General features: G+C 46.6%; 1 protein-coding gene across 4 annotated transcripts in view; it reads right to left on the bottom strand.

The window, feature by feature from the left end:
* LOC119012890 (pleckstrin homology domain-containing family G member 1) overlaps positions 1–12038 on the bottom strand; it is a 64812-nt gene that overhangs the window by 23285 nt on the left and 29489 nt on the right. The window contains exon 1 of one of the 4 annotated variants that reach the window (XM_037087097.1): positions 10014–10474. The exons of the other annotated variants lie outside the window; for them this stretch is intronic. Within the exon in view, the coding sequence (XP_036942992.1) occupies positions 10014–10023 (10 nt within the window). The 5' untranslated portion in view covers positions 10024–10474. Of the gene's footprint in view, positions 1–10013; positions 10475–12038 lie in introns of those variants that run through there. 4 annotated transcript variants of the gene reach the window in all.

Raw genomic sequence — 12038 nt, 5'->3', positions numbered from 1 at the left:
GAAACCAGCACCACTGGTCCAATTTACTTTCCAAGCATTTCGATGAGAGAGACAGTTACTGTGTGTTGCCTAGAGCGTCTTCCAAAGTTGCACAATCAAGGCTCAAATTTGAATTAACGGCTGTATCCTGTCTTGGTGTCAAAAATTTTATCGATTATCAGATCTGATATCTATATATTTTTAAGGTAAAGCACAAAATTGGACTTAAGTAGCAACACATCCACACCGGTGCAGCCCCTTGTGTTGTTGTGCGGTAGTTCCATTGTTGGTCTGAAGGTCTCTGAAACAATGGCTCTGCACATTGCAATATTTAAATACACTGTTGATATATCGGTCATGATGCCTGGGTATAATTACTGCAAACATATATGACCACAGTCTAGACCTGTGGTATCTCTTATACATGCCTACATTGGAATTCCTGTCCTTATGTCCTAATCTGCTGAAGTGCCTCCAGTGGTGTCACTCAGCGGCTAAGTTGCATTGTGGGTATTGTGGGCGGAAAGCTTTCGAAAAAGAAGTAAAAAGTTGATATCTGGTTCTGCTGTTTCAAATCTGATCAAGTGTTTTAAACTGTCACAATAATGTGTTAAAGGTGTCACAGGAGAGCAATGCTTGATCAGGGGTCTGCTTTGAAAACCTGGTGCCTGCATTACCCACAATGCAAATTACACGCAGCTTCGCCTGGAGCCACAAAAGTCTTCATACTACTTTTTTTCACAGGTGCTGTAGAACTCCCCAAGACCAGTTAAGACGCTTTAATGTGTAAAAAAGACCTGAGACAGACAAACAGACAAATGATCAATAGGTGCCATTAATCAGAGTGGACGCAACATGGAGGTCTAGTATTTCATGTACCTGTAACATCATGTTTGATTACAGTAATTACACGACTCTCAAACTGTAAAGTCCTGACGATTTACTGATGCTGGAAAGTCTCGCGCAGAGCCGTTAATATTCAAATTAAATTCAAACACTCGACAGACACCGACCCTGTATTTCCCTCGCTCCCACTAAATGCTAAAAAGACTCACTGTATGTAACGTCGAACACTTACAATCACACTTTCATATAGCTTTACACTCTCTATGTGTTTGGCATCCCAGTTCCTGACATTCCAGCAGACCACAAGTCTGACTGACCACCCGCCAAACGAGGCCTGCCAGCCCTCCCAGGTTTGTCCTCAGCTCTACCCGAAGAAACTTGGTGTGTACAAGGAGGTGAACAGCGAGAGAGAAAACACACACAAAGACGAGCGGCAGAACAGAACAGAACTGTGATTTGTGCGAGAGATAAATGTGTTTTTTGTGTGTGGGACTGAACTTAACAGCGAGATTGACGGTGTGATGCTGAGAACACTCCACTCCGAGGCAGTGAATGAAAGCCCTATTTTAAGAGGCAAGGTTGTGTGTGTGTGTGTGTGTGTGTGTGTGTGTGTGTGCAGATACAGGAGTCTCTCTGGCGTCACGCCGGTGCCAAACTGGCTCACAACCTTGTGTCTGTGGAGAGATCCGTTAAGATATGATTACCAGCTCTCTCTCTCTCAAGGCCTCCCAGTCTGGCCAGCTGAAGTGAAACCACACATGCAGCGTATCAAACAGAAGCCTTCCAAGTTCCCTTCAACGTTTTCCAAGGTCTCGCTTCGCAGAAAGGCCAGCTTTCATGGGAAGAGCAGGGAGAAAACAAACACAGGCAAGGGGAGGACAACGTGAGAGAGCGCCTCGCACCAGCTCTGTCGGAGTCTGACACGGTCCTCCATCATCAAAACTCCGTACACAGTGCGACCCTGCAGCGCTGCTGTTGTGGCAACACTGCGGTTCAATGCACTATAGGAAGGTGTCGCTCCCTCGCTGCCAGCAGCGCCGGTTCAGCCTAAACCCCCGTCTCACTTCAAAGCGTCGGAGATCACAGGCTCGCGTTCAAAAAACATGAAAGGTGAAACTGAGAACAAGCACAAAGAATCCCGGTGCATACCCACTCTCTCACCTTTCAAATGGGTACCTCGGAGGTCTTTTGGCCACGGTGACACCGCCTGTTCGACTGGCCTGTGATGGTGAGATCACAGGGTTGATTCTGGCAACCACTGCTGATCTGGTACCAAGTTGAGAAACTGAACCTACGTTACCACACTTTAGATTTTATTTTATTTTTTTTTTTGTCAGCTTGAGGCGCACAAGTTTGAAACACTTAGAACGAGCTCAGTGCGCCGGGGCAGTGTTGGTGTTCACACTGCTGGCACGGGAGTGTTGGACTGAGACAGATCAGGGCGAGCTGGTTAGCATGCTAATGACATAGACGTCATAATGTCTGTTATTTCTTAAAATTCTCTTCGTATTTTCAAAAAATATTTCAAGTTTTCAACCACAATTCTTACATATTGCACCTTTAACCACAGACCTTATTTCACACATTTTAACTGAAACTAGCTAGTCATTTAACACCTGAGCTTTATTCAGCTTAAGAACAGCTGCCTATTGTATGTTCAATTAAGGCTGAAGAGGGTGGAGTATTCAGGCTAACCAAAACAATCAGCTAAATAGGCTTAAAAAGTCTTTACAGCTGAGGGAAATGCAAGGTTTGGAGATTATTCCTTTATATGACACCTTTATATGTGATTATCATTTGATCACTTTTTAAATAACAGAAGTATTGATAAGTGCACGTCCAAAATCCCTTCAGTCCGCCCCACTTCTCCTAACCATCGTGTTTTTCACAGGAATATAAAAAGGAGTTCCTGGTCACATTGTTCCTCAGAAGGAAGTGTTTTGAAATCTCGAAAAACAACTGCGTTGAGGGGCAGAGCTGCAGTCTGTAGCGCTGAATCGCAGCTTTCTGCAGTTTTAATTTCGCTCCGCGGCCGTGCCAAGAAAAGCAGGAAGGAATTGGAGCGTCCAAAAAAACTGAAGTGGCATGAAAACTGGATTTTCCTCAGACAAGTTTGGAGCCGATTCATTGTGCGTGCGTCCGTCCAAATGTTTGTGCTCCCGGTGCCTGACCCACTTTTTTAACAATTACAGATCAGACAGGAGGAGGAATCTGAGGGGAGGAAAACAACACACACACATAAACCGACGGCCTCTGCTTTTTTTTTTTTTTCGATAAGCAACGTGCTGCTTTTAAGTTACCGTACACAAAGCACAATGGGTTGCATTATATCACATACCATGACATTAATAGGTAACCGACTCTGGCAAATCTATGATGTTTACTCCCTTATCACAGTAGGTTATGTATGTAAATCACACTAAATGCATTACGTTTATCGCTCCAAAGATAACACTAACCCAGCTAATAACTTAATGGTCCTCGCACCGCCTATTGCAGCTAGATACGGCTGTGCACGTGACAGACAGACAGTTACACACAAACACACACACACACACACACACACACACACACACACACACACACACATACGCGGCGAGCAAACACAGAGAGGCCATGTGTTTCCGTTTGCAGTGAAACCCAAACATCTCAGAGAGAGATTGCTCCATCTTGTGTTTGCCCAGCCCTTCCTTCCCACCTTCCAGCTTCATGTTTGGGGCACACCCCGACCGTTTCCTGGGTGAACTGGCTCTTGGACACACACACACACACACGCACACACTCACTACACACACACACACACACTACACACACAGAGACAGGGAGCAAAGATGGCCAAGCTTAAGTTACCTCCTGTCCAGATTATGTTCAACCTGATCCTTGTAAATGATCTCTAATTATGGTCATAAGCACACAGGTTGGGACTGTTTCTCCTCAGTGTGCGTTTGTGTGTGTGTGTGTGTGGGTGCATGTGAGGATTAGGGTAGTGTGTGATAGCTGCGCTTCCTGCCAGGCCGGAGAGGGAGAGAATCAGTCGAAGCCTGAACAGCCTGGCTTCAATCTCTGGCTTTCATTTAACTTGAAAAAGACAAAGAGCTCGGGCGCTTTAGTATTCGGCCAAGTTTCATATGTTGAACATTGAGGCCGACTGGAAGGCAAACAGTGAGAACCAGACTGAAGACTGACAGAGTCCACAGAGGGCACAAAACACTGAGAGTCACGTGTGGTGTTTTAGTTTTTAGGAGAGCGTGGTTCTCACAAGTAAACAGAACCCTTCTGATTAGAAAACCTTTACATTTGTGCTTGTTTTGATTATCAAAACATGGATTTTTAAAAAAAACGACTAAAGGCATAAATTTGATCATTAAAGTAACATAACAGAGACAGAAAAGCCACACACTAAATGCTGCTGCTCAAAACCAGCGTTTCTGTGTTGTTTCTCTCACCGCACAAGCGCTTCAGTCCAGCACTCCCGAGCGCACTGCCAGCATTTTCATGCCCGGACAAAAACATCATGTGGACACGGGGCCCTTACAGTAAAATAAAGTGATGATCTTGCAGCAGGAAACAACATTTTTTTGGAGGCAGGGAAACAGAGAAATTCAGTGAGCGTTGAGTTGGATGTCGGACGATTACTTTCATTAGAGATGATTCTGCTGAATACGTTCGTACCTTTTATTGTTTCAAGGAACATTCAAATCGCTTCTTTTTGTCCAACCGTGTCGTGAATGATAATAGCCGCTCCAGCTCTGGCTGTGTCAAATGTGGTAAACAATGAATTAACATCACACTAATTGAATTTAAACGCCTGGTGTGCTGCTCCGACTGGGACCTGAACACCCTCCTCCTTCGACGCCGTCTCTCGGGCCTCTCTACCTGTCCGGCCAGGTTTAATGACTCACGCTACACTTGACCCGTCCACTTCAGCCGGACACTTTACGGTCACCTGAAGCTCTCTTTACTCTGGAGTGGTCAGCAAACAGCTGTGAGCACCCTCGTCCCTTTACGGCCCCGGTGGTCCTCAGAAGTATCTCAAACAACACAAACAGCTCTGTGAGTGCTTTGTGACGGACATGTGAACATTTCTTCGTGGCCTTCTAAGCCAAAATATGTCAAGAATTATGTCATATGCAGATTCCGGAGACAGGACAGCTGCGTGTTTATTTTGAGCTGCGCGGCATCCCGTAATCTTCGGGTTCAAGACAAGTGTAATAAAATGACAATGTGTAGTTCGCCGGCTCCAGCAGCATAGCCCGCACGCGACTTCCAGGGAGTATCCCTCAGCAATAAAACCCAGGGAAATCAAAGAGGGGACTTGGTACTGAAAAGGCTGGAAAATACCCACTTGGTTTGGCTCTGGCGGCTCACGTCAGATTTGGCTGAACTTTGAAGGCATTTCTGCTGCGAGCGAGGACCGAGTCGTGCAAGAGAAGGTTCAGGGTCGGTTTGGAGAGGACGAATGATTACAGCGGCCGAAAAAAGGGCAGATACGCCGTCGGTTGGGACACGCAGACCACAAAGACTTGGATGCAGTTTTATTTACAGTTATGCTGCTTGGGTCACTGTCAATGACTTGATGTCCTCATTGTGTGTGTATTTCCACTTTAGGTGGACTGACGATAGAGGAATTGGCAAACTGGAGGGTGAGCATGTGATGTGCTGACATTATGTGGTGTACTATAAGGTGCAAGAGATGGAAGAACCAAAAACGGCATAAAAATAGACGGGAAACAGCACTTAAAAGGTAGGAAACATCAGCAACAGATAGCTACTCAGTGCTTGGGAAGTTTGGAGCTGTGTTGGGACTGAAGGTAAACGCCGAAATTTACAACCAGCAAGTCAAACCTTGTCGAGACGCGACTGTGAGCAGTGTAAACTGGGTTTCACTCTGCTGAACTTCCTTCAAGTCTTTCATGAAAACACCATGAACAAAATGCGATGCCAAACACTGCGTTAAGAGGAGGTTGCGCCAGTTTTTATTTAAATGGAATGTTCTGACCAAAATCGGCTCTTTTCAAAGGAAATGCGTGCTTGGAGTCAAAGCAAATCTTCCATCTTCGACACGCGGATCTGGATGTTTGACCGACTGCCAACGGCCTCGACACTGAGAACATAAGAAGAGCCAGAGGGAGAGCAAGAGCCTATGGAGCCTTCTGCTTTATATCATTTTCCCCACCAGCAAAACCAGGCCACTTATTTTGAGAGGATGCGCAAATAAAATTCCCACCAGCATCATCTCCAACATGACGTCAGCGAGGACAACAGGCTCTGTCAGCTGAAAGACTGTCGCCTTTCTTCTTTCCATCTCTCCCCCTTCCTCTCGCATTAATGCCACTCGCACTAAAGTTTTAACGACATTTTGGCCACTTTCTTGATTCCTGCCATTTTCTCTCTCCCTTCCTGCCATTCTCCTCTTCCCTCCTTCCTTATTATACATTCAAACTCAGAATATGTTTGGCAGGATATAAAGTAACTGCGAGTTCTCTCCACAGGACATTCCTCCGGGCTCAGACCATCCCTCTGCAAGCATATACTTTACTATGTAAAAATACACATTGACCAGCCCACTGTGTGTACGGCTACAGACCACCGGGGCTCATATTTACACGCCTTCCTAACACTCCCTATTCACGCTCAAATTACTGACATACATAACAATCAGGAAGGATTTAAACCTTGCAGATGATCTTGACTGTCACCTAGAGAGAAGACTTTGTGGACTGTTTTAATTAAATTCTGAGAGCACATTCAAGAAACCCATCAGATGGAAGATCCACTGACAAACAAGCACATTTAGGAAAATAAAAAGGAAGCGGAAATGTTCCAAATTAAAGAAAAATATCTCCAGGGACTTTAAAGGTGCACGATGTAGTTTTAGCGAGGACGTTTTAATCGGAAGAATAAACAAACTCTTTGTTTTCATGACTGAATAAACTGAAAAACATGAAAGGACAACACAATTTCATACTGTTTTACTTTGTTTACATGTGGCGGACCCTGCCACCTTTCTAGCTTCAAACAGTGTTCTGGGGACATCGTTTTCCTCTGAGCACAGCTTGTTTATTCAGTTAAGGAACAAAATAAACACTTCTATGTTTGTATTATAACCTCATTAATATTGTAAATATTAAAATTCAGACTTTGAATTTTGTTTCCAGAACTACGCAGTGCCCCTTTAACCAGACAGGACTTGACCACACACTGCGTACAGCTCCTCTAATCAGCCTTGTTTGTCCGTGTGTGTTCTTGTTTATCCTGCAGCAGGCCTACCAGATGGCGTCCACCGCCACGCAGCTTGTTGCTGACTTTACGGTCCCGGTGCATTTACATTGTAACCGAGTCCAGAGGCTGCTTTGATGGCAGACAAGAACAATGTGTTATTTTCATAGCACTGGAAGTCAGAGGGCGAACGCAACGGGGGAAAGATGACGAGAGGAGTACATGTGTGTCTCTGAGAGCGAGAGAGAGTGAGAAATGAGGAGGAGAGCACCCAGAGGAATGAAAGTAGGAAGAAGAGATGAGAAGAAAGGGCCAAAGGTCAAACACCACCCACTCCCTCTTTGCTTTTTTCTCACTTTTCCATTCCCCACTCGCTGATTTTGAATCCCGCCTTTTGTGGGACTCAAACCCGCAGAGGTTCTTCTTCTCTATCTCAAACCAATCAACCAAATTCCCCCCAGCGCCCTCGTCTTTTTCGAAACCACACCGTTTTTCTCCTGCAGCGGCACAATGAGGCGCCTCAGCCCGTGCTGTCTGTTCGGCTCCAGCCCCACATCGTCTGCCGCGTCCACTTGAGGTCAGTCTCTTGGTTTCCTTGATAGAGACGCAGGCCTGATCCCAACTGACGCTAAGGGCCTTAAAGTGTCACTCGGGATTTCACACCGCGGTCGGACGACTGCGGCCGAGCGGGAGGCGGACGAAGAAGAAGAAGAGAGGGCAGAGGTGGGAGAGACGGAGAGAGGCCGAGGATGGGGTTCGAGACGGGGAGGCGGGGTTTCCACCGAGCAACTTATCACCGGACCGACAAAGAGCCGCGGACATACATTATAATGCAGATGTTCCGGAGAATGGAAGGAGAGGGGGAAAGTAAGGAATGGAGAAGAAACAATTTCAAACATCTCCGCAAAACAACACGTCACGACTGGTAAAGACGGAAGCTTCAACTTGACGTGCCACTTAATGGACTCCTGTGGCTTTCATTGCCTCACGAAACGCGATTAAAGTAAACACGCACACACGCAGCTGGGAGGCTAATTGGCAACAAATGGCGTTTTTTTTTTTTTTTTCCTTCTTCTTCTTCTTCTTCTCACGATCGAGTGAAACCAAACAATCAAACATCCCACAGGGTTTTTATATACACAGATGAACACCTCCTTATCTTCGCCTTCTGTTTACGAGCGGTGAAGTTTCTGTGTTTGGACATGGGCGAGGAATGCTGATGCAAGGCGTACCGCTCAGCTGACAGCACCGGTGTTTAGCCTCTGTGGGAAAAAAAAAAGACATGTCCACCCTGCAACACTTACACCTCCCTATTTTCAGACACTCTTCACACCCACCCTTGGGACAACCGTGCGACCTGTCCCGCACACACACACACACCCACCCTTGGCCCTCCCCTCCCGAGTGTGACATACTAGCCTCATTCTCTGGATGTCAGCCCGGAGGAAAAAAAACGCTCGCCTGCCGGACTCTGCATCCACATCAGTCTCTCTCTTGTTATCCCTCTTGTAGCTACGCGAACACTTGCTTGATTGCATGATTGGAACACTACTGATCTGTTTTCATATTACTCCAAAGGGACCTGCTCCCCACGACCCCACCCCAACCCCTCCACAGAGCTGCAGCTCCTCGCACGTGAGCGCTCGGGATGGGGGGCAGATGTCCTCCACCTCCCCAGAGGACCAGGACGAGCAGGGTGGGAGGAGGACGGACGGAGGGGTCCATTGTCTCCGGCACCTCTAAACCAAAGAGTTTGCACTAAACAGTAATTATTCCACCACCCCCCCCACTCCTCCTCCTCCTCCTCTCCTCTCTTCTGTCCCCATTTGTAGCCACCCCCCAACTGCTGCCCTCAAGGCTCTAATTTGGGTCACAGGCAGCAGAATGGCATTTCAACACTCAGTCAAACCTACACCCAGCAAGAGGACGCTGACACATGGGGTGGCCTCAGGAAAAAGAGGAATACAGTTAAAGTTATCTTTGGGGAAAATGAAACACAGAAAAGCTATTTCTTAAAAAAAAGTTTTTTCTGCAGTTTCTGCCTTTAAATTGCATCCGGAACGAGCAACGCAACAACATTTACAACTGTGGAAGAACAGCAGAGAGGCTGTGTGCGCCACCGCCTCAGCATCATCAGGGCTTTCTTGCGGGAAAAGCAAACACGCTCCCTTCAACGCCAGGGGTGAGAAAACAAACCAGAAGACGCTGTTCATACAACCGTGCCGCTGAGAGACGCGCGGCGCGGAGACACTTCACACAGCGCTGTCAGCTGAGGACAAAATATCACACACACACACACACACACACACACACACACACACACACACAGCACAAAAAGAGCCACCAAGACAAACAGCCAAACCATCAATGACTCGTATGAAGCTTGTGATGGACGTCTGGCCAGATGCCACTTGAGAAGAGAAGAAGCACTTTTTATACTTTCTCTGCGGTGCAACACGTGATATTAAAGGTGCACTATGCAGTTTTGGGGAAGAAATGTAAATCAGAGGAAAACGAGGAATCCATAAACAAACTCTCTTTGTTTTCATGACTGAATAAACTGAATAAACAAACCAACTTTAAAGCACAGCACGATTTCATAGCGTTTCAGTTTGTTTATATGTGGCGGACCCTGCCACCTTTCCAGCTTCAAACAGTGATCTGTGGACCTTGTTTTCCTCTGAGGACATCTTATTTGTTCAGCTATGGATAAAGAGTTTGCAGAATGACCTCATCAATAGTTTCATATCCATAACTACACTGTTCACCATTAACTCTCATTTTTCAACCAAATACTCATTCATTGACAAATTGTTCAAAGTGATTATGGTTTAATCCTGTTTTGATGGGGTTTGCAGACATGACAGCAGAATGTAGTCCTGCAATCACTTCTGGAAGAAACTTTGATCTGATCACGCTGGGAAACATGACTGAATGTATTTGATAAAACAAGAAAAGCTCTTTCTTACCAGTAGGCATTGTGGCTTGGCTCTTCTTCAACAGAAATGAGGGTGAGTGAGGTTGGAAAAGGAGCACAGGTTTTAAAGGAAAACCGAGCAGGTCACATATCCAGAGTATTCCAAGCAGTATTCCCAGCAAAGTGTTGGAAAAAAAAAACCAAAATCCCCTTTAGATCTCCCAGATTCTCTCAGTCATTGTGAATCCTTTTTTTTTTTCTTCGGGGAGCAAACACGCAAGTCCGCTCCTCCAAAATATACACCGGAGTCCAAAACTCTCAAACTCTCAGGCTGAACCACACACACCAACACACTCCTCTCTGGGTTTTCTCTCACTTCAGTTTGATCTCCTCTGTCTGAATGCCTCTCTCCCTCCCTCTTCTCTCTCTCTCTGTTTCTCTCCCTCTCTCTCTCCTGTGGCAACACATCCACTGCCTGCATGTGTGCGTCTAAAACTGTTCGTGTGTGTTTGCATGCCAGTGTGTATGTGTGTGTGTGTGTGTCAGAGTGAATGGCCTCTGCTCTCTCCGCTGCTCCCTCCCTGCTGGGTATTCCCCTCCCCCTGACTCCTCCTCCCTCTCTCTCCCGCAGCAAATTACAAGGAGCCGGGAGTTCCACATTAAGTGCCTCCTCTCCTTTTTGTTTCTTTTTTCTTTCCCCCTCTCTCCCTCCATTTCTGTCTCTCTTCCCATCGTTCCCCAAAATCGAACTTTTTAGCTTGGTTCTAGTAAACGTTCGTAGGGCCTGGCGACACCTTTTGTGTGTTTTCGTCTGCTGCACGCTCAGCAGGCAGCTGAACTGCCACTGTTAGCGCACAGCTCCAGAGATCACACACACACACACACGCACACTTAGAGAGAGGCAGTGAGAGGTGGAGTGGGGGGTGGTGGTGGTGGTTACGGCTGATCAATAGGCTGGGTGCCAGCTCAAACAAAAGCTTCTCGTCCACTGCGAGACACTGCACCACTCATTGTGTCCCACATCAGAGGAAGGCTGGACTGAATGGGCGCACAAAATGTCAGAAGTGGGATTCAGCATGTACATGAACATCAGCCAGTGGTTCACATTCACCCGGGCTTGTGTTAGATCATCTGTTTGACATGTTTCAGCACCAACACTAATGTGAAACGTCTTCTTTATTCCTTTACCTTGGCGGAATTAACTATTAATATGTCATCATCCTCGGCATTTTTCACAGGAAGCCTGCATCACAAAATTGAGGTGTGGAGCATTCGGGAGCCGGAGGAGGATTTGATTAAAGGCACCGCTGAGTTGCATTATGGTAATTGTAGGATCATTTTTGAAGTTGTACTCACACTAGGGCCTTAGAGAGAGGACACCTCGCCCGCCGCTGCTTCGACTGTGACCATTCCTTAATCTTAATGACAACTTTTAGAGTGCATCGCTAAATCAGTGGAGTAACCCTTTAAAGGTGCAGTGTGTAGGATTGAGGAGGAGTACAACCTAATTACCTGAAAATAAGCATAAGCATGTATGTCCATAGAGGGAGTGGGAGTCTGCCATGTTGCACCTCTACATTCTTCCTATTTTCCAGCGGTACTGTCAAAAGGATTTTGATTGGTTTGAAAGACATACACATGAGCAAAAGAGGTGGTCTGAAGTGAATAATGTCAGAAAGCAGTTATAGTTCAGGACAGGCCACGAGCCCATAAGGCAGACACGCGGGAGACAATGGGCCCTCAGTCTCACGCACTAAAGCAAATGTGTCGACTATTAGTTGTCGCTCTCTAAAGACAGGGACTGGTCCCAGCAGCATGGGGTCCAGCTAACACCACCCCCTTCTCCTCATCAATACAATAATAGAGACCCCCTGGACTATCCTCACACACACACACACACACACAGAGCAGACCCCAAGAAGCACGACCCCTCTCTCTAATGGTCTGAGGGTCCGATGAACCACGAAGCCCCTAGACCTCCTCTCCGAATCTAAACACGAGTCCCCCCTGCCAGCTCCACCCCTCACACACACACACACGCACACACAGTACATAACGAGCACCTCCAGCTTGGCAA

Source organism: Acanthopagrus latus, chromosome 22 (assembly GCF_904848185.1).
Source record: "Acanthopagrus latus isolate v.2019 chromosome 22, fAcaLat1.1, whole genome shotgun sequence".
Taxonomy (NCBI): domain Eukaryota; kingdom Metazoa; phylum Chordata; class Actinopteri; order Spariformes; family Sparidae; genus Acanthopagrus; species Acanthopagrus latus.
This window is presented reverse-complemented; position numbering and strand designations above follow the sequence as displayed.